The sequence below is a fragment of the Lissotriton vulgaris genome, chromosome 3_1 (genome assembly GCF_964263255.1).
Source record: "Lissotriton vulgaris chromosome 3_1, aLisVul1.2, whole genome shotgun sequence".
NCBI lineage: Eukaryota > Metazoa > Chordata > Amphibia > Caudata > Salamandridae > Lissotriton > Lissotriton vulgaris.
The window spans coordinates 377,736,222-377,763,982 of record NC_141689.1 but is presented as its reverse complement, the minus strand read 5'-3'; the positions used below and the strand labels follow the sequence as shown (position 1 = coordinate 377,763,982).

General features: G+C 45.2%; 1 protein-coding gene across 1 annotated transcript in view; it reads left to right on the top strand.

The window, feature by feature from the left end:
* The first annotated feature begins 1,491 nt into the window (after positions 1 to 1,491).
* PAIP1 (poly(A) binding protein interacting protein 1) overlaps positions 1,492 to 27,761 on the top strand; it is a 637,739-nt gene continuing 611,469 nt past the window's right edge. The window contains exon 1 of the mRNA XM_086960605.1: positions 1,492 to 1,974. Within this exon, the coding sequence (XP_086816731.1) occupies positions 1,689 to 1,974 (286 nt within the window). The 5' untranslated portion in view covers positions 1,492 to 1,688. The remainder of the gene's footprint in view (positions 1,975 to 27,761) is intronic.

Below are 27,761 nucleotides of genomic sequence, written 5' to 3'. Positions count from 1 at the left end.
TGAGACCCTCCGGGTGAGTAGCGCGCTATACAAATGTGTTGATTGGTTGATTGATTGATTGAAACAAACAATACTTTATTATTAAAAGAAAAATGGTTTCTACCTTAGAAGTCGAACCAATATAAAAACTATTGGGAAAAGGAGGCCCCTGCAGTAACCTTCACAGAGAGCCAGGCCCATAGTCTCATGACTGTGCTGCAGTGTCCTGCTACCTCGGGCTGCCCTGAAGTGTTCGTCTCTTGAGGTCAGGGGGGAAAGTCAACTCCGGCCGGGGGTAGCAGTTCCTGGTGGCCTAGGCCTGTTGGCAGGGACTAGAAATAAAAAACACATCAATCTGCCACAGCCTGCAGCGAGTCAGGACCCTGCAGCGTAGTCAGAGTCTGTTCATGTGCACTGACCTGACAGACACCAGCGGCTCCACTCTGGAGGAGGACGCCAATTCAAGATAGAAAGAACAGTACCCATTATGATCCTCTGCTAATAATGCCGCAGGCCGCCGCCAAAAGATGTTAGTGGCACTAACAGGGAGTTAGTGGGATGGTGCCAGTTGCTGAAAAATAGCAACACATGGAAGGCACCACCCTGATTAACTTGTTTGGCTCTACACTCACTGTTACGATCATGATGGAACTGCAGACCATGTGAAATGAATGCAGCGGGTCTCAGTGGTTTACAACTCAGTTTGCTGAGTCCAGCCCGCCGCGGTAGCCACTTGCGATCACTCACATCGCCGCGCCTGTGGTGTTAAGCTGCTAAAAATGCGTGACTAATACATTTTAGTGCGGTGATGATTTTAGTGCGGTGATGGGGACCATTGTACTAAGTGCTTTAGTCTAACGCCTGATGCGTGGTACTTGGCAGGACTGAATACTTCAGGGGAGTGAACAACTTGAGAAAAGGAAGGACCAGGAAGCCAAATTACCCATTAGCAGGCAAGGATTTTTAGAAGACAACAGACTAGACAAATAAAAAGTGCTAGGAAAGCCCACAAAGTACTTACAACTGATCATCCCGACTGTCTAGGCTCGACCTAAAAAAAAAACGAGCTTGATTTACAAACTAAAGTGCAAATCTCTCAATACATGCACCTCCAGCACGGAGAATACAAAGGAAGCTGGAATACGGATAAATTGACATGTCCCGTCTTGTGAGGTCATTGATTGCAATGCCATGTGCGATGTTATGCATGATCCATGATTTCACTTGCATGTTGCCTAAATTGGTTAGTTCACCTGTCACTTTATTTTTATTTTTGTTAGGACTTGTGCCCTGAGTATAATATAATCATGAAACTATGTTTTTTTATGTCAAGTTATCTGCGGAGGAAAATCACACACGCCACGAAACGAACGAACATGAAGAATGCCAAATTTAAAACAATTAAGGATAATCCGGGACCTCTTCCTGGCCTCTCTTCTCCAGCCTCAGCCCCCTTCTGCCGGTGAGTGCTCGGTCCTCCGGCCGGCAGGGGGCGCAGCGCTGCGGCTCGGCCAGTGTTTGGCGCTGCCCTGCCGGTGACAGGCTGAGGCAGACAGACCGTGGTGGCTGCGGTGCGGCCTGAGTTCATGTTTCGCGCGGTGCGGTGTTGCGGAGGCGCCGCGCGTGTCGTGTCTGCCTGCTCCCTGTGCCGCTGTCCCTGGGGCCTGCCGGCTGACTGGCGTAGACCGCGGCAGAGCCCCTAGGGACGGATGTCGGACTGCTTTGACCGGGCCCCGGGGGCGGGCCGTAGCCTGGGGCGGGGCCGCTCGCAGCTCCCGCCAGGAGGCCGGGCAGGGCCCTTGGGCAGCAGCCGGGGCCGGGCAGCCTCGCCAGAGGGTGGTCGCGGCCGGGCGACGCCTCCGCTGGAGAGCGGTCGGGGCCCGGGTTCTCGGCCCCCGAGCAGCGACCAGAAGCCAGGACCCCCTCCGCAGCAGCAGCAGGAGCCCCTCCGGCCGCCAAAGTCTACCCCGCCATTGGCGGCAGAGTGCGCGCCAGGTACGGCTCCGTGGGGACTGTGGCTGGTGACGTGCTTGCAAGGTGCTGGTAGTCGGTGGGACAGGCGCCCTCAGTCTGCTAGAGATACTGAGGGTGTGCTGCACTGCGAGTGCCATGAGCCTGCCTACAAGCTTCACCAGAGGGAAGTTGTAAATTTAAGAAGTTGACTTCCTGTGACGGTACTGAGGGGTGTCATGGAAAGTTAAGCCAGGCATAAACTTAAAGCTCTTTGTCTGGTTTGGGGTCTCAGAAGTACCTTTTTGTTATTGCTAGTTCTTAAACCTTTTGTGGATTCAAAACTACTTATTCAATAGACTAGTTTAGTCAGGACACAAGTCGAGGGTAGATGGCGTCTACCCACTTTTTTCATAGTCGAGGCTACTACTCTGTCGAGAGGTTGGGCCCCAATGAAATATGGGTGCAGATTTACAAGGCCCTTGTGCCACTTTTGCGTCATTTTTAACAAAGGAAAAGTGGCTCCAGGGGCTTGTAAATAAGCTCCATGGTATCTTGTCCCGATCTAATTTTCAGACTCTGGGACACGTTTACCTAAGCCTGCAGTTGTCTGCTTCTCTGATGAGCAGGAACTGGCAGGAGGGGAAAGAGGCTTATCAGACTACAGCAGGGCCAATAACAAAGGCCGAAATTCAGGGGCAATCAGTCCAGCTTTTGTTGGAGTTTCATGGCCGACAGCCTCACCCTTAAATGCAATGTAGGGGAAACAAAGGCACACTGCTTATCACTTCACAGGTACTTTAGAAAGACATACTTTTGATTGTGTTCAGCCCTTGTGTATGAGATATGCATGCACTGTAAGAATATCGGATTTGTTGGTCTTTTCCAATATTTAGACAAATAATTTAAATACCACTATTCGGTTTTATTTCTTTTACAGCGCAATAGTGCTGCTCATCTCATTACAGGGTGTCCGAGAGCTTGTACATCATGTGTACAAATTATACATTGACAACAAATCATGTGTGTGTAAATCAGTGTTTAGGATGTGCTGCATAAAACGGTTACAAGGTGATCCAAGCCACATGTCCTTCATAGCTCACTGTGCTATCTTAGATGGATTAAAGTTTATGAACTTCATGTAACAAATGGATCTCTGTGTTAAAAGGAGTTACCCACTTACCCATTTTCTTGAAATAAAAATCTATTATTTTCATGTTACACAATGTGCTTTACAGGAGACCTATTAACCCACTTAGCTACTTTGATTGAAAACTGTCACTAGACAAAACGCAGATCACTCGAGCAAATGCATTCACCTTCAGAGTTATCTTACCATTATTATTATTATTCCGAAATATGGTTGGCACACAGAGATATCAGCAGTAGGTACCTTAGCCCCGTAAGATATTTGAAAATGCAGACTTTTCAACCAATTTAGCAAAACTGATGCACTGCCACATTTCTCCTTGTTGCCAGTTTCTTTGTGGCAGGGTTTAAAGAAAAAAAAGATGTATATGTTGAAACCCAGATTTTCCGTCGGGGTTGCTTCATGTTTTTGGCACAAGCCGACGCAAAATCTTATTTGTTAAATATTGTAATGCGCTCACATGTACTCATGATAGACCTGCTAAATATATGTGTGAGGTCTTAAGATCTGATGTCCCTTCTTCTGAGGTCATTGATTGCAATACCATCTGCAATGTCATGCATGGTCCATGATGTCACTTGCGTGTTGCCTAAGTTGGTTAGTCACCTGCCACTTTATCTCCCTTTTTAAATTTTTTTTTTTTTAGGACTTTTGCCCTGAGTATAGTAGTATCATGGGGCTATGTTTTTTTTTAATGTCAAGTTACTGCCCATTAAAGGCTTCAGCACAGTTGAGTACTTACAGAGAACTCCTAGAGAAAGTGAGGCGCTGGTACTTGTTATAATTGGGTGTAAAATATAAATGGCTCTTGTAAATAATGTACGTTGACATGGGCTTTCAATTTCAAATTGTTCTTTTTGCCTTTAGTTTGAAGTTGTTTGTGGACACACATTCACTGGCTGCTGGGGTTATCATAAAACCTGGACACACAATTTTTGAGCTTTGGTTTTCATTTGTCGAAGGTTGTTTTGTCAAGTTCATTTGGAACCCACAACAATTGATTTGTTAAAAGAACTCCTTGGACCAACATAGTTGTGCCCTTGTGACATTGTAGTCCCCTAATCTAACAAAGGTACCAGTCATAATTTAAGGTTAGCCGCTTGAAACTATTGCATAGTCGAAAGTTGAATTTGCTGCCAGATGTCATAAACTTTACCAGAATAGTGAGTTCAAGCTGTTTAATGTATTTAAGATAAATGTGAACTTAAGGTAGAAGTACCATAAACTTTGAAAAATTATCTCTAGAAGGAAGAATTGACACAGCAGTTATTTTTCAGATTAAAGATACGTTTGTGTAACAGTCTACTTTGTATTAATGGTGTGAATGTTAGTGTTACTATTGAAGGTATCTAAAAGCGGTATTTTCCCTGTTTAAATTACGAGCCCCAGTTATGAGAAAATACATCTTTTAGATAATTTGATACATTAGTAGGAACATTTTCCTGAAAAGTTTGGATTTCAGAGCATTGCTTCCTAAATCTTTATATTAGTCTTTTTTGCATAAAAGAAAGTCAGATTTCCATCTCCATCCTAGTGAAAAATTATTTTAAAAAAAATAATCCTCTGAATGAAAATAACCTTCGATTTCTCTGGAGGCATGCTGAATGAAATAGTTGGTTTTCTAAGATTAAACTTCCGCACTCACAGCTCCTTTCGATTAAATGTTTTTTTTTGTGAAACATTCATTTTCAGCTTAAAAATAACCAACCATTTCTACTTTAAAGGGATGCTACTCTACCGCGCGCACCCAAAAATGCCTTTCTTACTAACTTCAGCTCCTTATTGGAATCTTGGGTTTACAATAATACTTTTCATATTTTAGGCGATTTCAATTTTAACTTGGAGGCTGCCGCAGATAACAATACCACTTCACTGTTAGACACCATAAGCACGGCAGGACTTTTTCAAATGGTCAAGGAGCCTATGCACTTGGCTGGACATACACTAGACTGAAAATTCACCTATAGTACTTCAGCTATCATAAAGGAGATCCTACCCTCACCCTGGACTGGCCACTATGCTATTATCTTCGGTCTTAAGGCTTCCCATCTTGATCATTCCAACTTCAAAATTAGCTCTCGCCCGTATTATCTAAATTGGAAGAATGTTGATAATAATATGCTCAGACACCATTTGTCGCTTTCCTCATCAAATAACTTTATTTTTTCAATCACAAAGATCTTTCAAAGTGCGTGGTACAGCTCATACTACAATGACAAAAAAATAAAAATCAATTAACAGATTGCATATCACTAATTAAAAAATAAATTAGGAATAAAAGAGAGTAGACAAAAGATTTTCATAAATATAGTTAAAAAGTGCAAAAGACAATTTATGCAATACATTTAAAATGTTTGATCCATAATGCATACCAAAATCTGCGGGTATCAGTGGCTAAAATTCTCAAAACCTGAAGGTAATGGCCAATTCCAATTAGTTTACACAGTGGAACAATCCACTTGAACCTCTAACTTCGGCAATGGGGGCAAAAGAATAACAAGTGGACTATAGATTTAAGGCTAGCCTTACACGCTGATCATCAGAGGAAGCCTCTCTACACCACTTATTGCAAAACCGTTTAGTGGGGAGTCTCTTGTATCAAAACTGTATAAATAGTTTACGTGTCATGGGTGGCCCAGATTCATAGATGGTTTACTCCATAAAATGGGACAATTTTAAAACTCATAAAATCCTGGGTCAATGTACCCACCAGTTTAGCTATCTCCTTCTCCATTGTAGTTTCCCAGTAAATTGTTTTAACCCTGCACTTCGGTATAAGGGACAGTCAGTCTTTCAGTAGTGGACCAGTACTCCACCATCCCAACTCTCTTAAGTAGCTTTTTCAGGGAGCTAAACCATGGAATAGATTTTACCTGGGGTCATTACAGCAGCTCAATCGTCACTGGTCGATAGGGGGTGAGCTCTTTAAAAGACCACAAACAATTCCAAAACATTAGCAGCTTGTAGTCCAGCTTATACGCCAGCTGTTTATGGTCTAAATCCAAAAACATAGGGGGTAATAATGGGAAGATTTAAAAGTGATCTCAGAAAGAGGATTTCTATTGAAGTAAGAGAGTTTGTATTTCCAAAACCCCACAGTTCAGCCCCGTAGAGAGCCCCTCCTGCCCCAGTGCTTTGATATTATACAATTCCAATGCTGGGGCCACTTTCCTAGGCACTGTGTTTTTATGGATTTTACTTATGAGCGGTCTGCAGGATTAGCACCAATTGGACCAATCGGAATTTTTCCGTGAGGGGGGCAATTTAGGTTACACCTTAAACAGATACCCTGATAGTCAACGGCAAATACTTGTTCTAGGGGGTACTTCCTGCATACATAGTTATTTTATGTGATTTAGTATTCCCCTTGGAAAATAGCTTATATTTCTTATTGGCCTCGTTCAGCACCAGGCCCTGCACCTTACACAACCCAATAAAATTATTTAACAGTTGTTGGAGCCCTTGGGGGGATTTTATGATTAAGAGTGTCCTCTGCAAACAGTAATGCAGGAACTCTTCTCTCATGAATTTTTAGGGCGTCAGACCCATCCCTATCCAGGTAATCTACCACCCCATGAATAAAAAGAGAAAATAAGATGGGTGCTAAAACACAAACCTGTCTTACTCCTCGTTTAATAGGAACCTGCTGGGTGAATTGGTTATCCCCCCCCCCCCCTTAAATTGGGCTGTATTTAGTGAATGCAATCAAACTAACATTTCTAATAAATGATGGGGTAGGCCCATCCCTGCCACCACTTTCCATAGCTTAGCTGGCAGTACTAGATCAAATGCTGTGCGTAGGTCCACAAAGGCAACATATAACTAGCCACTTCTGATACTAACCTCCCTCTAGTAAACACACAGAAAATGAAAAACCTGGACTAATGTTCTAATATTTGCAAGAAATACTGCGTGGAGATCACTCAGGACATGGTGCTCTGAAATCCAGTCCTAAACCCTAGACAACAGCTGCTTGCAGAAACTTTTCTACACTGAGTCAATTAGACTTATCATAGGTCTATAGCTAGCAGTGTTTGCTCTATCGCCCTTCTTATAAATGGGTATTATTTCCGCTATATTCCACAATGGGGGAATGGCATTTGTTAACATATTAATATATGGAGCCCAGACAATTGGGTCCTCTTTATTCAAATCACATGGGATTCAGTCACGCTGGGTGCTCTAGCCTGGATGCTAGAAAGAATCGCCACCTGTGTTTCTTCCAAAGAGAACTACAAGTCCTCCTTGCACAAAATCAGTATCTTGTACACTTTGGATTTATCACATATTAAAAAAGCATTGTAATTGTGCGAGAAAAAAGTCTGTTTGAAAAAACAAAACAAACAATTCCAACAAAGTCATGCATATACGTAAAGGTTTACGGAAAATACGATTTTCTCTTCTATTCCCCTCTCTGGTGTTTACCTTTGCAATTTTGACAGTCAATAGCACGCATTTTAAAATACTGAAAAGAAGTGTGAAATCATGCTTACTTCTCAAGTGAGTTTTTCCCCCTGGCCAGAGAAGTCATCCCTGCTTGCAAAGGAGGGTTCCATCGATGGCTCTGCTGCGCGAGACAGCGGCTGGAGTAGGTCTAGATAGAACTTGTCGAGATCTCTATGATTAGAGGTGAGGAGTGTCTCTCTCCTGGCTACACGGGCACAACACACCGAGCTCACCACCGAAGTGACACAGTAGCACAAAGTCCACACAGTTGATGCATGTGGAACTGAAAGGGGTGTGCAGACAAGGCCAAACATCGCACCACCCTCCTTTAGCACTTGTGTCATCTGAGCTGCAGGATCCACGCTCCTATGTAATTCAGCAGTGTGACATCATTAATCCCCACACTTGATAAACTTTTAATTAAATTACTCATCGTACATGCGACAAGAAATCACTAAAACAGCACGCACGTACAAGAAATTGGCAGAATAAGTTGCCTTTATCCCACTCTGAGAACATCACCTGGCAAAGCAAAAGCTTTAACAATCCTTTCACAACTGTCACTGGAAATATGTGTGACTCTCCAGATAATGGGCAAGGCTTCAATATGCAAATACGGAGAAAAACCTGAATGTTGGCCACGCAGACCTTACCTGCTCTTCCTTGCCTATGTATGTGAGTGTGATATGCTGTTACTGCCTCATCAGTAGGCAACGCATTTTCAACATGTAGTCATAAACCCCCTTACTGTAGCTGGTAAGCGTTCTAGAAATTGTATGTTTGTCTAAGTAGCAACTCCAATTGCCCTTCCCAGGCCACGCACATCACAGGCACTGTAGCTTTAAGATCAGAATAGCGCCGGTTGATTTTTATCTGAGTTTTCGATTAGGTGGGGTCAAGCTATGGCCTTCTTACATTAAAGAAAGGCGGCGTGGTACTGTCTGCAGGTAAGTGGAAACCAAGATGCAGTGCGTGAGCAGACAAGTCCTACTACGGAGGAAGAGGGGGGGCTAGGGTGGAAGAGCAAAATCATTTATAAAATGCATAGTTTTCCCACTGTCAACTTTTCACGTTTACATCTGTAGGCTCTTTAACATTAATATTCATAAGACAATGTTATTGAACTTGTTCTTAGCCCGCAATAATCTACTTATTTGGCGAGGCATTCAGCACCGACTGACTCCCAACCGTCATATGAAATACAGGAGCTTGGTACAGTTTTATATATCACTAAAAGAAAGCACAGTCACTATAACGTATTTACCTATGAAAACAGGAAGAAAATAGACTGCACAATTTAGTACTCGGTGATAAAATGTATTCTATTTATTGAACATCTTTTCTATAGTAACCGTAAATATATATTTTTTAAAATCACCTGGAGGCGCTGCGCACTTTTGAGTGAGCTACATTAATATTTAGTAGAAGACTATTGTTGGGATACACCATCACACAAACTCAATATTGGCAGCAGCCCACAGCGTAAGTGGGGCAGTGTAGACTTCCACTTCAAACGTTCACTTCTGGCGACAAATGCAGTGCCAAGGAAAGCCGCAGCAAGCTCTATGCATCGCTAGGACCCCTACTGAGTCTGGTGTCTAGGGTGCAGCACCCTGTCTGCAGCAAGACGGTCAAGCCACCCAGTCCCTCTATGCCTTTCAGACAAAGCAGGTCTCGTCGGTGAAGCCCTTTTGAGGTAGCATAAGGGGCGTGAAGAGGTGAGGAAAGGCAACAACAGGTTTGCTGAATTTCTACTGCTCATGATCCTTTTCTAATAATAGACAGACACATGAATAATAGTGACAATAATTATAAAATGTATTTGCAAGATTTGGGTACTTTTGGTTTGTCCTGTGGCAAGCAGTGTCGATTGGGGTCAAATTGCTATAAACAGAACATTTTACCACTGGGGCTTGACCTTATTTTGGAGCCTTAAATTGAGCACCAAGTGGACTACTTCAGAAATTGACCCTTAGATTAGCGAAGTAGAACAGTTCAAAGCTTACTCCGGGAGGTAGTACGAGTTATTCACCTAGAAGAACTAATATCTTCAGCCAGTAAATCGTTGTCCAGACAGTTTTTTTCTTTTAATGAAAAAGTAAAAGTAACACGCAACTCAATACTGTCCCTAAAAGTTCAGCGGAAAATAAGAATACACACAGTTATGGCTGGAGAGTAATCACTGTGCTGGAGATCCCGTCAGTTTGTCCTCAGCAGTCTGTCTGGGCACTAGACAGTTCATACACTGTAAGTTGACATTCGAGTCTGGGTAGCTAAGAATGCTCTCTGCGTTCTAAGGTGCACCTTCCTTCTCTTTTTAGGTTTTGCCTGAGGCAGCTCACATGCGCGGTCCCTCTGAGATCTATTGTACCTTAAAAAAAACTTTAAAAATGGGCTCAAAGCCCACCCATTATTTACCTTTGGTTGAAGTCTTTCTCACTCTCACTTCTTCGGTCTTCATTGGTCAGCGGCAGCTGGGCTGGCTTCATTTTGCCGGCCTGTCTTTCTTCAGATGGCTTTGTGTTTCACTTAGACTACATAGAAAGACAGACACACACCAGCCCCCCACAATTCTTCAGTATTTTGGTTTCATACTTTAAGATTTCACTCACACACTCCCCCTCCAGCTTTGAGCTCACACATATCACATGAATCTCCCCACACAATGCCACTTTCCTCCACTCTACGCACTCTATGCCTCACACTCTACAGCACTCTATGCCTCACACTCTACAGCACTCTATGCCTCACACTCTACAGCACTTCCTGCCACTTGACTCCACTCTAAGACACTCTACTCTACAATACTGTACTCTATACTACTCCACAACACTCCTCTCTTTGCACTCCACAACACTCTAGTCCAGGACACTATTCTCCACGCTGCGCCACTCCACAAAACTTTATAACACTCAACTCTGATACTGTACTCCACAACACTACTCCATGCCACTATACTTCACTCTGACACTCCACGCCACTCTACTCTATACCAGTCAACCACACTCTACTCTGCGCATTTCTACGCCTCTTTATGCCACTCCACCCTCCCACAATCCACGACTCTACACCACTCCTCGCCACTCCACTACACTTCACTTTCCTTTAAGCCACTAACTTTTAGCAAAGCTGAAGAGCAGCCACGCTGGCAGGGGGGCAGTTTCAGGGGAAGTGTTTGGGGTCTCACACCCCCCTAATAAATAGTTGCGTACAGGTGCTTTCAGCCGAGTGAGGTGTTGGTCGGATTTCACCTGGAATTTGCACATCTTCACACAAACGGAAGTGTACATACATGTCTGTTTAGAAGATTTTGAAAAGGGTTATTTGAAATAATACCCATAAAAATCCCAACTCCTCTCCCTTTCCACTGCCCTTAAACCCCCTCATGCCATGCCTCTCATATAATTAATTATAACATGATTTGCCAATGTGATTGTTGCAAAATCTGAAGATAAACCCCCCCCCCCCCTCTCAGTCTTACTAACCAAGCTATAGCCCTGCACGCTGGTGTACAACGTAGCTAAAACACATTGGCAAAGCTTAGGTCGCTCCCCTGTGGCTTTGGTATCGTTGTGCAGCGCATTGTACCGGAAACTAATTGATATTTATTGCCTGCTGTGTGCTTTTGACTGCCGCTTTGTTTATTTGCATTTTAAAATTGCCAGCGTGACTTTGTTGCTGAATTTGCGTTTTCCCCCAAGCGCTCTTGCCGTGCTGACCCCTCCGCCTCCATTTTGTTGTTGTTGTCCTCCTCCGTAGCCCGCCCCGCCTCCCAGCTGAGCCGCCCTCGCCCCTCCCCCTCCACCATCCATATATGACAGCTGTTCCCGCGCGCAGCGTTAACGCGCAGCGTTCGCGCCCAATCCGCGCCGAAGGTGCGCCAAAGGTAAGCCCGTCTACGCCCGGACCGCGCCCAGCGCCAGACCCCCTGGCCCTCGCATTGCCCAACCATCCCGCATTACCTACGATGCCACCACCCTCCTAGCCCTTAACCCCGGCCGTCCACCCAACTGCGTCCAAGCCGCTCCTGGACACACCCATGGACCTTTCTCATGCTACTCCTGCAAATTCATCGGCACCGTCAACAACTCCGCTACGATCACACCTCAGATTCCCGACCCCAACCACCTACAATGCATCTTGCTCAACACCCGATCGGTCCACAGGCACGTCATTGACCTATGGAATCTACTAGACAACATCTCTCCGGACGTCGCCTTCCTTACAGAAACATGGATGAACGCCTCCTCCGCCCCTGACATCACCATTGCCATCCCAGAAGATTATAAGATCATACGCAAGGACCGTACCGGCCACACAGGAGGAGGAATCGCTATCGTCCATAAGAAATCTATCCACATCTCAACCAGCTCTGACATCAATCTCGCCAACTCTGAACACCTTCACTTCCAGATCCACATCGACCCCAAGACCACACTCAGAGGCACCCTCCTTTACAGACCACCAGGACCCCGCGCACAATTTAGTGAGGACATCACAGACTTCATCACTCCACACGCACTCCCCTCCAAAGATTACATCCTCCTGGGAGACCTCAACTTTCACCTTGAAAAGAACAACGACCGCAACTCCACCACCCTTCTGGACAACCTCGCCAACCTCGGACTTAGACATCTGGTCACTTCCCCCACCCACATCGCAGGTCACACTCTCGATCCTATCTTCACCTCCAGCAATCATGTCTCCTTCAGCCACACTACGGCTCTCCTCTGGACTGACCACAGCTGCGTTCACTTTACCTACAACAAGCCCAAACCCAACAACCACCCCCAACCAACTCTGCAAAGAAACTGGAACAAAATCACCATCGACCAGATCTCCTCATCGCTTCTTCTAAACCTCCCAGCCCACTCCTCAAACCCCGACCAAGCCGCCTCCAACCTCTCCCTTTGGCTATCCAACAGCGCTGACATCCTAGCACCACTGAAAAAGCGACAAAGCAAACTTGGCAGCAAGAAGGCCTCATGGTTCAACGATGATCTTAAGAAATCCAAGAAACTCTGCCGCTCCCTTGAGAAGGCCTGGAAAAAAGACCCAACCACCAGCACCAAGGACGCCTTCAAAAACGCCACCCGCATACACCACCAACTGATCCGAAAGGCCAAGAAAACCGCCTTCAAGGAACGACTAGATAACAACGCCCACAACAGCAAGGAACTTTTCAACATCGTCAAGGAATTTACCAATCCCTCGGCCAACTCTAACATCACCCCCTCTCAAGCACTCTGCGACTCCCTAGCCTCATTCTTCCACAACAAAATTGCAGACATCCACAACAGCTTCGACAACCAACCCGGAGACCAACCCTCCCAACCATCTACTGGACCTGCACCCCCCTCGAACACCCTTAATGACTGGAACCCTATCTCCACTGAGGACACCATCCGCCTGATGAATTCCATCCACTCAGGATCCCCCACAGACCCTTGTCCTCACCACATCTTTAACAAAGCAGACTCCATCATAGCACCGCACCTCCGAGACGTCATCAACTGCTCCTTCAAATCCGCCACCTTCCCAGAAAGCTGGAAACACGCAGAACTCAGCGCCCTTCTGAAAAAACCCACAGCGGACCCCACCGAACAAAAAAATTACCACCCCATCTCGCTCCTTCCATTCCCGGCCAAAGTCATTGAGAAAGCAGTCAACAACCAGCTCGCCGCCTTCCTCGAAGCCAACAAATCCCTCGACTCCTCACAGTCCGGCTTCCGAGCAAAACACAGCACTGAGACCGCCCTCATCGCAGCAACAGACGACATTCAAACTCTACTGGACAATGGAGACACAGTCGCCCTCATCCTCCTCGACCTCTCCGCAGCCTTCGACACAGTCTGCCATAGCACCCTTCTACAGCGCCTCAGAAACATCGGAATCCAAGGAAAAGCACTGGAATGGATCACCTCGTTCCTCACCGGAAGAACCCAGAGAGTCCGCCTTCCACCATTCAAGTCAGAGGCCACCGAAGTCATCTGCGGCGTGCCACAAGGATCTTCACTCAGCCCCACCCTTTTCAACGTATACATGAGCCCCCTCGCGGCCATCGCACGCCAACACCACCTCAACATCATCTCCTACGCGGATGACACTCAACTGATCCTATCACTCACCAATGACCCTAGCACCGCCAAAACTAACCTACACGAAGGAATGAAAGAAGTAGCCGAATGGATGAAACACAGCCGTCTCAAACTGAACTCAGATAAAACAGAAGTCCTTATCTTAGGTACCTCCCCCTCTGCATGGGACGACTCTTGGTGGCCACAAGCCCTTGGAAAAGCACCCATCCCGACAGACCACGCACGGAACCTGGGCGTCATCCTGGATTCCTCACTTTCGATGAACAGACAAGTCAACGCCGTCTCTTCATCTTGCTTCAACATTCTTCGCATGCTCAAAAAAACATTTTGTTGGATCCCCACCGAAACTAGGAAAACGGTCACCCACGCTCTGGTCACGAGCCGACTGGACTATGGAAACACCCTCTACTCCGGTACTACAGCTAAACTCCAGAAAAAACTCCAACGAATCCAAAACGCCTCAGCCAGGCTCATATTAGACATCCCGCGTAAAGAACATATCTCTGATCACCTGAAAAACCTCCACTGGCTTCCCGTCAATAAGAGGATCACTTTCCGGCTCCTAACCCACGCACAAAAAGCACTCTACGAAATCGGACCAGAATGCCTCAACACACGACTGTCCTTCTACACCCGTTCCCGCCAGCTGCGATCATCCAACCAAGCCCTTGCCACTGTACCCCGCATCAACAAAACCACCATGGGAGGTAGATCCTTCTCCTACCTGGCAGCTAAAACCTGGAACTCACTTCCCACTTACCTTCGCCTTACCCAGAACCACCTAGCATTCAGAAAGCAACTTAAAACGTGGATATTTGACAAGTAATTCCCCACCCCTCCTCAAGCGCCTTGAGACCCTCTGGGTATGTAGCGCGCTATATAAATTCTTTGACTTGACTTGACTCAGTGCTTGTCATTTATGTGTTTAGAAAACCTGCAAGCAGTGGGTAAACTCCGCTTGTAGGTTTATAAACACATAAATAAAAGGCATTATCATTTACAATGCCAATAGCTGAAACTGTTGCAAATGCAAGACATCTTGCACTGCAAGTGCTTGTTCTACAAGGCACCAGGTCAGAGTGAACATTATTTTGTGACCCGTACAAGATCAGCCTTAGCTAACCTACAGTCCTGATTATACCAAACTGCCTGAGATTCTTGTTTTGACTATGTCTCATATTGCTCAGATTTCTGCTCCCTACACAGTATGCCCAGCAAATCCCTGATCTCAATAAATAGGGTTTCATGTTAGGTGACCAGTTTTCCGCTACTATATCTTTAGAGAATGTGGACATCTCTCCTACCACCAGACTTGTTTTAGCTTTAACTACTTCCAAGACCTCTGGCTGTTGCTCCACCCTGTCCCATCAGATCGTTCTTTCTCAAGTTGTTCGTAATGGACAATTCCCCCAGGTCAATTCTACCTCTAATATTGGGTTCACTTTCACTGTGATTTGTTAAAGAAAGGATCAGGGTGTCATGGTCGCTATCTGATAGGTTGGCCATTGCCATATCATAAACCAATGGCCAGAGACTTAGAGCAACCAGGCAGGAGTCAATCCTACTAGCATAACCAGGTCTATTAAAGGTTAGGGCTCCATTTTGATCGGATTTTCTTCACCCATTGGTGGCTCTCAAATCGTGTTGTAGGGTAAAGCCAACACCTGGCTTCCTCTTTTTGTCCGTCTAACTGGGGGAATGTCTAGCTGTGGGACAAGCCTAGTACCGTTGCACTCCTCAGTCAGATCTCTGGGGTCTGGGGAAACAGTTCAAATGTGCAATTAAAATCTGTCTACCAAGACAGGGACACAATCATTGGATTCGGATAGAACATGATCTAGAACTTTGATGGTATTAGTTTCTTCAGAACCCCTAACAACTCTGTTATAAATATAAACAATCTTAATTTTTAAACCACTGCATAGTTCGAAAATTATGGCTAAAAAAGCATGGGAATATACATGTACCTGTCTAACTCTTGACCCAAGAGGATTTTGCCCCAAATCTCCAAAACCCCCGATGGTGTCCCCTTGTCTTTCTTAAACCATAGATAGAAAACCCACTTTCTTAGTGGTGTATACAAACTCCAGGTTTCTTGGAAGAATATTGCATCATGTACATCCACAAAGGAGCAAAAATCGGGGTCTACTAGCAGTTTGTTGATCCCTGCCACGTTCCAAACCAGAATTCTTAAGTGTTGGGGACGAACTTTTGTATTGATATCAGTAGTACTACACTGTGATTGCTCCTCCTTGCTCGGTATTGGGGAGTTTGCCAACACCCTCTCCCCTTAGTTTCACATTCAAATGCTCACTAATAGCCTTGGACTTTTGTGGCCAACCCCGGCTCTACAGGGACTTTCATTTGGGACCCGTCACATTTGGACCAGGGGGTTACATATACATCTTGGGGCGGCAGTTCTCCTACCTGTAGTTATACCTGTGCTCCTGCGCCATTTGCTGTGTGGGGGGCCCCCATCTTGTAAAAGCCATAGGTGACCTGTATCGCTCTTTGTCCATTCAGGCTGGCTGTCTATATCTAAAAATTTGTCGTTTTCCCAATCCAATCTGCCTGATGAAGTTAAACTTGCTTCCTCCCATTTTAGTAGATGGCTAAGCACGATAGCGGATAGACTAGTACCCGATACAAAATCCTCTAGTAACAGAAAAATCCAATTGATCCCATAGTTTTCGTATGCTCTCAGGCTTGAATAACAAAATTGTATAAGACAGGAAAGACGCTGGAGAGCACATTACAATTAGAAGGAGCTCCCTATTTATAAGATCTTGCTATCTAAATACAAAGATCTTATTTTTAAAGAAAAATGCCCCATCTATTCTAAGCTAATTGAGAGTGCAAAACATTCTTCTAAAGAACTTTTCCAGGTAGTAGCAAAACTTACCACCCTTACGGACAGAATGGAGCACTCCCAAGCGTTCTGCGATACCTCGGCTCTGAATTTCCAAAAGAAAGTTGAGCAGATCTACTCCATCTCTGAAACAACTCATAGGCCAGCTGCACGGGAATCCAATGATCTACGAATTTCTAGCCCCAGCATTCTCTGAATTTTTCTCCTGTTTTTAGTGATCAGATTGCTGCATTGAATTGATCAATATTTATGAACCACTATGTCAAAAAATGGGATCGGGGAAAACTTAATCAAAGCAGTCCGTATGATAACCTGGTATTATTTGTGTAATTTATATAGCGCGCAGCTACCCCAACGGGGTGTCCCGGCGCTTCTGAGTGAAAGCAGAGTGATAGTCCTGGGGGAATTAACAAAAGAGAAAAGTTTTTAGTGCCTTACGAAAGGGTAATTCTTCCTGGATCATCCTAATTGCGATCGGGAGTTTGTTCCAGAGAGTTGTGGCACAAACCTGGAAGGTTTTACCTCCAGAACGTGCTTTCCTGAATCTTGGTATGGAAAGCAGATGTTGGGAGTTGGAACGGAGGTTCCGAGAGTTACAATAAGGACGGATACTAACAGAGAGGTAGGCCGATCCCCTACCCCTAGTTGCTCGATGGGCTAAGGTCATGGCTTTGAATGCAGCTCTTTGAAGGATTGGAAGCCAATGTAATGCTCTGCGATGTGGCGAAATATGGGTGCGTAGGGAAACCCCGCAGACCAGCCGAACAGCCGCATTCTGGACTGTCTGGAGCCGATGTAGGAGGCCCGCGGGCAACCCTAAATACAGGCCGTTCGCATAGTCCAGGTGAGATGTAATCAATGCCTGGACTATGGTTTTCCTGGTATCACTAGGGAGATAGGTGATGAATTTCCTAATCATCCTGATCTTGGAAAAACAAGCGGCTGAAACGGTCTGTATTTGGTTGCTAAAAGAAAGATTAGAGTCCCACTTGACCCCTAGATTTTTTACAGAGTCCTTAGGGACAGGGGGAAGGCTGAGTTCATGTGGCCACCAGAGAGTTGAATCAAGAGGGGAGGGTTGATGGAAAAAGAGAACCTCCGTTTTCGCCGCATTCATGCGGAGGCAGTTATGGTCCATCAATTTTGAAATGTCCCGCAGACAATCCTTCAAAGGATCAAAAGTAGTTTGCGTGGCACTCTCATAGGAGAAAAGCAGCTGAATATCATCTGCATAGGAAGTAGCTATGATGCCCGACCTTGCAATGAGTTCAGCCAGAGGAGAAAAATAAACATTGAACAATAGTGGGCTCAAAGCCGAGCCTTGAGGGACACCCCATTTCAGGGTACGGCTAACAGAGGTAAAAGGGTGAGTATAGACTGCCTGGGTGCGATTAGACAAAAAAGAGGTCAGCCAATCCAGGGCCTTCCCCTGAATACCCTTCGCCAAAGACGGTCAATCAAGATGGGGTGAGAGACAGTGTCGAATGCTGCCGACAAGTCGAGCAGCACCAGCACCGCTCTGGAACCCCCATCCAGTTTTCACCGCACAGTCGGCCATTTCTATAAGGGCAGACTCAGTGCTATGGCACTTTCTAAAACCATGTTGGGATTTATGAAGTAGGCCGTGGGTTTCAAGAAAACCTGCCAGTTGTTGCAACTGTTATGATAAATGGGGGTATGTCTGACAATTTCAAAGTGACAAGAGGGACAAGGCAGGGCTGTCCCTGCTCCCCCCTTTTATTTGCCCTATTTATTGACAGGTTTATTCAGAGGCTAGAATCCAACCAAGCCATAATACCAATGAGGACCCCCAACGGAGAAACCAAAACATTGGCATATGCTGATGATATCGCAATAATCACAACTAACCCAAATGAAGCAATAAACATAATGGAAGAAGAAGCTAGTCATTTTGGAGAGGTCTCAGGTTATAAACTAAATCAAAACAAAACTCAAATTATAGCCAATAACCGAACCAATTATTGCGATAGAAGTGTCGTTGACAATGCGGTTTATTTAGGAGTTAATATCCCCTTAAATCTCAATAACTTGGTTAAACTAAACATTGATCCACTCTTGAAACAAACGGACCAGGCACTGAAGAGATTGCATAATCTACATTTAACCATTATTGGCAGATGCAATCTAATTAAAATGGTATTCTTCCCCAAGTTTTTGTATTTTTTTTTTAGAACTATTTGCCTAATGTTTGACCAACAGGTTTTTAAAGAAATTGATGGTTTATTTTCTCGTTTTATCTGGGGGTATAGCAGATCACGCAGAGCCATAACATTTATTAATCTACCTAAAGATAGAGAAGGTCTCGCCTTACCAAACTTTAAAGTTTATTGGTGGGCTTCTATTCTCAATTACAGCAGAGCACTTTTTATACCACGCACGGCCCCAGATCAAGGAGAGGGGGTCCCAACCCCGCAGGAACTTATTCTTGGGGAAGAAACTGGAGAACATCTCTGGCGCCTGACCTATGATTGTCACTTTAAAAAGGTTCGTTTTAAAACCCTAAAAGGGATATATACTGCTTGGGGCAATGTACGTAGAATTGGGGATCAATAGATTTTCACATTATACTACCATTTATAGAAATCAAAATCTCCCTGCGATCTTTACTGACTCCTGTATGGTACGGTGGGTTAGGTTGGGTATTACTAAACTCGGCACATTTTACAACTCAACAGGGTTCTGCACATTTGACTCGTTAAAAAATAAATTTGGCTTGGATCACCGAGATTTTTTCAAATAGTTGCAAATTCGTGATTTTATACTGAAAAAAGGAGGCGGCAGTGCTGCATTTCAGAAAATACAGATAATGGAAACGATTATCCAAAACAATATAATCAAAATTGGGGAAATATATAATAATCTGATTACCACTTTGCCAGACGACTAAGACTTGGGTTATACCGAGCCCCTCTCTTTTTGTTGAAGACAACTTAGACAGACATATTCAAATCTGGCAGAACCAATTAGAAATACCAGGAACTTCAATCCAGATTGTATTTGATTACTCCCAATCACTTTTAATATCAACCAAACTACAATCACAGTATTATAAAACCTTTTTTCAATTATATTATACTCCCAAAAGAATAGCTAAGTGGAGTACAGACAGGGGGCCGCAATGTCCGAGGTGTGCACTGCCTGAAGTAGATATAATCCATATGTTCGCCACGTGTAAGGAACTCTGTACCATCAGACGGGAAATCTTGACGTTTCTCTCGAAATATAACTACAGTTGAAATAATTCTAGGGGCAGACGGAAATACTCCACCGATCCAAATGAGGGGATTAATAGTATTTAGATTATGTTTAGCATCAGTTTGGCTCGACCAACACCCACCCACATTCCAACAATGGCAAGCACGCATACTAGCAACCTATAGTCTGGAAAGAGCTATATATAGTCGTAAAGGTCGGAATAAGAAAAAGAAAGGATTAGAAATTTGGGATCCCTTTATGCGATGGATATAACCGGCCGATTAATCAAGATTGTAAAGTATGTTTTATATGTCAATTTGCTGAATCCAAAACCTTGTATGATTATGTGTTTATCTTGACCAATATATATCTTTGTGTATCTGTAATGCCTGTATCGGGGTGGCATGATTGGGTAGTCTCATTAGCGTAAAAACTTAATACAAATTGTTTAATTATAAAAAAAGAATTGATCAAGCAGGCAAAACCGGATCCCCTCAAGACCCTTTCCCCCTCATGGTCTTCACAGAGGTTTCTGAAACCCCGGGAACCAGTCTGTACACCATTTGTAACTCTATGTTCAAAGAAGGAGTCTTTCCTTCCATGTGGTAAATGGCCTCCATGCTGCCTCTTCTGAAGAAAGCCAACGTGGATTCAGCTGAACCCAGCAAATATAGACCTATCTCCCGTCTTCCACTTTCGAACAAGTTGGTGGAAAAGGTCTTAAATACTCGGCCAACTTTCTACATTAAAATCATCTCTTGGATGAGTCACAGTTGGCCAGGCTACAGCACAACAACGCCCCTGATCCAAGCCACTGACGAAATTAGGACTGTACCAGATGATGGGGGCACAGCTGCTCTCATGCTTCTCGATCTGTCGGCAGTGTTTGACAGGGTCAACCCACTAGCTGTTAATCAATCGCCTGAGTTCTTTGGGAATCAAAGAGAACACATTTTCTTCCTTCTCCTCATCATGCAGACTTCAATGGGTATCCTTTGTTACATATGAGTCCCCCTCCTTTACACTCCCTGGTGGGATCCCGCAGGGCTCATCAATTAGCCCCACTCTCTTTAATATTTGTGTCAGAGTTGGCATCTTTGATCAGATCCTTTGGATTGTCCTATCGTCCTATGCTGACCACAACCAAATTGTCCTTTCTGTTTATAAAAATGGCGTCTCACTTGCTACTCGATTCCATGACTGCATGTTGGCCGTCAGCCTCAAATGGAACTCAGCAAAGACCAAGATAGTTTTGTTAAGAAATCTCTTCCCTAACTGGTCATCTGCTTGATGGCCGTAGGAACTAGGTTCATTACCCACCCCAGTGACGAAGCTAATAACTTAGGAGTGATACTAGATGACAAACTTAACTTTGAGTTTAAGTCCACGTGGTCACGTCTTCCAGTTTTTATTTACTTAAAATGCAAAGAAAAATCTTGCCCTCTATTCCTGATAACAGCAGAAAGATCATAATCGCCTCCCTAGTTCTATCTAAGTTAGAATATTGCAATGGCTGTTATCTCAACACGCTTGAGAAGCAGTTAAGAAAGTTGCAGATGATACAGAATGCTGCAGCAAAACTGCTTTTAGGTATCCCTAAGTTTCAACTGGTGGCCAAGCACATCCAAAGTCTCCATTGACTTCCAGTTAAAAGCTGCATCAAATTTAAAGCCTTAAGCATTACATATAAGGCGCTGCACGACACAGGCCCTCAGTTTTTGAGGCAGTAGTTTAAGTGGTATTCCCCCAACAGATGCCTCTTCTCTGAAGGGGCGAAACTGATGCTCCTGCCCAGGACCCGGAAAGCCAATTGGGGTGGCAGAAGTTTCACAGTAGCAGCCACCAAACTTTGGAATAGCTGCCACCAAACGTTGGAATAGCTGCCTCCAAACTTTGGTATTGCCTCACTAGCTCTATTAGGGCTCTGCCGACTTTAATGACCTTCAGGAAAGAACTCAAAATCTGGCTCTTCTGTAACTAGGGCAAGTTTTTCTTACTCAGGACTGCTAGCGCCAAGAAACCGGTTGGTATTTGTGCACTTAACAAATCACTATAACATTACAAATATGTTGGTCCATGAGCGCATTGACTGCTCTAAAATCTGTCACAGTTTTACTTGTTTCACGTGTTTGATAAAGAACCTCAGTGTCTGACTGCTCCCTTTAATTTACAATATTTTCAACATAAAATATACAGGTAACAAACAGGAAGACAGGAATGAGGATGTCAAACTGTTATTTTGTTAAAATGTTTCTTGGTATACAACCGATAACGGAACATAATCAAGCAAAGATGGCACCCTAGGCCTCCCCTCCACAGGAGTCACGCTCCAGAATGCCAGTGTGAAAATGCTTACACAAATGCAGAATCCGTAATCAACCAACAAGCATCCTTTATTATGTGGTCCGACACAATTAAACAGCACATGCGTACATAAGGCAGAGAGCCACCATTCAAACTCTTATTTAAAATTTAGCATGTAACTGGTGGGATTTTGTGCTGTGTACAGACTTCTTGCGGCATTATCTGATGTCATATATTTTGTAACCACTAGTTGCAGCAAAAACAGAGTTTAAAACCGGTTCAAGATATTCATATGCTGATGGTTGAATTTCTACATTTCGTTTGACATTTTTTAATATTATTGGAATATGTTGTAAATATCGATTTTCTTATTTTTTTTCTCATGGTTATTGGCGTACATGGATACGTTTTCTAAGAACCTTTGTCCTCACTCTAGTAAAACAATGAAATGTTTTTGGAACCTTTTGGAACCTTGTGTTGTAAATAATCATCCAAGACTTCCAGTTGCGCGCATGGGAAAAAAAACTTAGTTCTATGAGTTTGGTAGAAGGGGAAAACTACAGGTTGCTTGCGGTCCAATCTCTTAGAATACGCTATTGAGATAGTACCATTCTTTTGAACTAAATATTGAAAACCTTTTTGATGTGCTCAATGCATTAGACCATTTTCAAAACCCAGTTGCCCTTCTTTGCTCTCGTTGATTATCTCTTTGCCTACTACCCTGTGTAGCGCTTCCTTGTCCTTTGGTTAGGTTTGCGCTATATGAATACCACATACACAAAGTGTACAATGAGGTACTTGTTTGTGAAGTGCGTCTCTTTATTGATTGAGTTGGAGACCTGTAGATGTATAATTATATTGGTATTGTGGTTTGTGCACAGTATTTGTACCCACAGCTATTAATATACTTTTCGTAGCTTGTCTTGAAGTGTTCCATTCTCTGTATCTGCATCTATATATATATATATATATATATATACTACTATTATAAAGAGAGAACTCAACCCTTTTGGCAAGGTAAACTCGGGAACCACAGCACCAATCCACACACCCTTGAAATTGTCAGGGTGTATAGATGAACATAGGCTACATAAAATAAGAATAAAACGTAAATAAAAAAAATTAACTTTAAAAACAAAGTAGTCCCCTGAAAGAAGCGCCGGCCGCGACGTCTGCGTCATGACATAGAGTGCGGGGAGGAGCGGCGTTCAGGAGCAACAGGAAGAGCTGCGGAGGACATGATCGCTGGGAGGAGCTGCGGACAGGCTGATAAGAGTTGTTTGGACTGATATAAGGTGATCACTAGAACTAGTGAGCATCATATATCAGGCCAACTTCTCACACCCACGAGGAGTATTGCATGGAGCATGGGATGTGTTGGAGGCTCCACCTCAGAGAGGTTCCAGAGATTTCAGCAACTGAGAACTATCTGTGCAGAAGGAATTGCCCCAGCGGAAGACCAGTCTCTTCCACCTGCTACTTGAATAAGAGCAGCTGGCCCTCTACAAACAGGGATCCCACCTCAAGGATCGAGTGGTTCCTCCAGACTTGGAACGTCGGAGCTGAGTAATGCCCGCCGCTACGGGGTAGACCGGCTAGGGGGAGCAGGGGGATGTACAGGGGGATTCCACCTGACATACAGTGGAGGCGCCGAGTGCAGGCCCGTGCCACTGCCACCTGTATGTGATACATCAATACTTGGCGGCCTCGCGGGAGCAGTAGCCGGCAGGGAGCCTGCGCTGTCATTAAGTCCTCCTCCGATGCGGTCAGCCCAGATGTCGCCCCGCCGTCCAGCGAGAAAGCCATTGATGCTGCGCCGAGAGGAAATAGGCCTCCAAGGAGGCTGCTCCTAGTCCCCCTCGGTCTGTTGGCAGTTGTAGTGTTGCTAGGGCTACTCTACGACGTCTGTTTCCTCATATGGGGGAGCATAATAGCACATCTAGTTCTTGGAAGAAGAAGCGAGGAGGTATGACTGGAATGCTGATAAAGTGATAGAGGAATTGTGGCACCAGGATCATTTTCGCCAATGCGATTTTGCCTATACAGGCTAGGGGTAAGTTCATCCAGAATTTTACCCAGGTTCTGGTACCAACCACAGCTCTGCGATGATTGCCCTCAAATATGTCTGAGGGGGAATGGTAGAGCCTTCTACTAAGGTAGTGCGGGGCTTGCTCACTCCAGGTTATTCTTGAGCTTCCCGCGTGTATCCCAATGGGGAAGGTTTGAGCTCAGCTGAAATATTGTGGACTTCGCCCACTTAACTTTAATGCTAGCTGCAGCTATGAATTCGGAAAGTGTCGTCCAGATGGGACTGACGTCTGCTGTGATATCTCGCACGTACAGCAGCAAGTCATCTAGAACACACTATGTATGGTGCCTGCTGTTGAGATGCCTCAACTCTCTCCCTCCTGAAGCAGCCAGATCGCTACAGGCTCCATTGCCATGGTGAATAACAGGGGAGGGAGTGGACACCCCTGGCAGGTGCCTCTCTCTATTGGAAGAGACAATGAGCTTTATTTTACCAGCCTCACCCTGGATGTGAGCTTCATATATTAGTTTTGTGTATGCTCTGAAGACTGGACCAAGCCCCATCCGTTCGAGTGTCCCGAATACGTATGGCCAGGTCAGGGTATCAAATGCCTTTTCCAGGTCCAGGATCAGACAGGCCGCCTGGGGTAGCGATGCTGTGCCCACTTTTGGACCTGGAAGAGTCTGCAAATGTTTTGGGATGTGTTCCTTCCTGGCATGAACCCATTTTGGTCTGGGTGTATTAATGTTGGGAGTGTCTGGGCTAGGCGATCCGCTAGGATCTTACCCAGGATCTTGCAATCAGTGGATAACAGCTTTATTGGCCGATATGAGGCCAGTTGCCTAGATTTAAAAAAGTTAGAGCAGGTGGTAGATCCTTTGATGTCGCAGCTGCAAAGCTCTGGAACACCCTACCTTTTGAGCTGAGATAAATTAGTGATCTCCTGCCATTTAGAAGGAAGTTAAAAACATGGTTATTTCCTAAGATCTAGGGTCTCAGTGGGTTCTGAAGGAGGTAGGCTATGTCAACTCACTATTAGCGCCAGGATGCCTTACAGGTGACAGTGCGCTCTAGAAATGCAATAAATAAATAAATAATAAATAAGTTGCGTCGGGTCTCTTTCAGGCTTCAGGAATGAGACTATTCGAGATTCCCAAAGGGAGCCAGAAAGTTCCCCTTCCTCCAATGCCGAATTGTACGTGTATGCTAGTTTCAGTGCTAACAATGTGACAAAAGTACCATAATACTCCAAGGGCAGGCCATCCAGCCCTGGGGCCTTGTTCCAAGCAAGAGCATGCATGGCTTGCTTCATATCTGGGGGTGCAATTTCGGCATTAAGGAGTGATCTATCCTCTGTTGGGATCCGAGGGATGGTGAGAGTACCAGGAAGTGGTCTGCTAGTCTTTGGCTGGCTTGTTTGTGGCAATTGTAGACCATATCATAGTGATTCTGAAAGAGTCATAAGATGTCCATCTAGAAATGTGTGCTACGTCCCCCATGAGGCTTATTATTTTGATAATAGGCTGTGTTACCTGGTTCTGACTGGTGAGCCAGGCTAGAAGTGCAGTTGATTTATCTCCATCTCTTTGCTGTCTCATTGTGTATAGTTTCAAGTTGGATCTCCACAGGTCTGCGAGTGCTTCCGCTAAAGCGGTCTTGGTTTCTGCGACTTGGAGTCGAGATGCGGACCCTGAGTCTGCTGCCTCCGTCATAACCGCTAGTGCATTTTCGGTTACCGGCAGGCTTCGGTCAAGCAGCCTGCGGACTCCTGCAATCTGCCTAATACATACCCTTCGAGTGATCACTTTAAATGCGTCCAATATGAACGCCCTGGTGGGCATCATGAGTGCATTTTTCACGAAGTATTCTTTTATACTGTCTGCCTGGTCATGCCGAAACACTGGGTCCTCCAGGCATTCCTGCGGTAATTTCCGGGTGGGGACCTATGTTTGTGTGTTGTCCCCATTTAAGGGTTAGAAGATGTGCATCATGATCAGAGACGACTCTCCCGAGGTAGTCCGTTTGCTGAACTATGGGAATTCTAGTTGGTGTACACAGAAACCGGTCGAGGCGCACCCGCAGGTTATGAGGTACTGGGTGTAAGGAATATAGTCTAGACTTTGGGTTCCGGTTTTCTCCGCACGTCTGTCAAGAGCCATTCTTTCGTCCACAAGCTGAAACGCTCTACTTGTGTGAAAGCAGCAGAGCGAGGGCCCAAGGGGTGCGACAGGTCTAATGAGAGATCCTGGACGCCAGTATAGTCACTGCCTAATATCCAGGGCCATATCGTGAATTGTGCCAGTTGTGTTGACAGCAGGTCCCAGAACTTACCCTGCTCAGTGTTCGGGGCGTATATGCTACCAAGGAGTATAGGTTGTCCATATAGGAGCCCCTCCATGAGTGCATACCTACCCTCCGTGTCCACTACCCTGCGGGTCCCCGGCCTGAGACAGCGCCCGAGTGCAAATGCTGAGTATGTGGTGGCGCAAAAGGTGTCCCGCCAGCGTTTTTGCATGCGCTAGAGTTCGGTCTTTGTAAGATGGGTTTCCTGTAACAGGACCATCTCCGCTTTGGCTTAGGAGTAGATTGCATAGCACTTGTGCACTGTGGGCATGCCACTGACATTAAGGGTTAGTAGACTAACATCTGTCATGGTAGTCCTGGTGTGGCGTATCCTGCATAGGGAGAAGGGTGGTGGACCCCTAATGGAGATAGTGCGCTGCGGGGAGGCCCGCCCTGCATGTGGTTATACTCGCTGTAATGGAAGATAGCTGAGGGGTGAGGGAAAACTGTGTGCGGACCTGTTCCCAACTTCTCAGGCCTATCACAACTGGTGATATGTCCAAATTAAGCATGGAGCTCAAATTCTAATATGTTATAGGGATCTGAACCTATGAAACTGCCTTCTATGCCCTGTGTGAGCTTTGTCCCTGGTGTGGAGCCGACGAGGCCCATTGTGCTTCAATGAGAAGGGGGAAGTGTAAGGAGAGCAGCAGTTTTGTGTCTTGTGTAAACTCTAATTTATAAGCTATGCAGGATTTCTGCCTGTGGATAAATTGAGTGGGGGTATGAACATTGGTCTGTTTTCTCAGATTAGCGTACCTGCTGTCTGGGCGGTCACCAATGGTGGTGTTATAGAGTTTGCATGGGATACACTGGTTTCTCAGTATTCGCCCACGGATGAAATAATGTGTGGGCCCTCCTCTTCTTCCGAGTTTGTGGCAGTAGGATCCAGTTCCACCATTGCTTGGAGAGCTCTTTAACGTTCAGCCATTATTTCCTCAAGATCTAGGGGACCTGTGGTGCGGATTGGGCGCTGCTGCCCTTTTAGCTGTGGGATTCTTTTCCCTCGCCTACTTCACGTTTCTCGTGTGTTTCGGGCGGTTTCCCGTTAGCCTTGCCCAGGACGTTCAGTTCCATCCAATCAAGCGCTTCCTTTGGGTCTGAGAAAAACTTAGTTTCATCTTCGTGTACAACTCGGAGACGATCTGGGAAGAGTAATGAATATTAAATTCCCCTTTGACGGAGCGCTCCTTTTACTTCCAGGAAGGATGTTCTTTGGCATTGGGCTACCCTGGAATAGTGCGGGAAGATCATTACTTGTTTATCTTCTACATGGAGCGGTCTGTGCTGCCTGGCCTCTCTTAACACCGCGTCCCTGTCTGAAACGTAGTTTCAGGAGCAGCGGTTGTGGAGGTGTCCCCGTTGGGGATTGCCTGA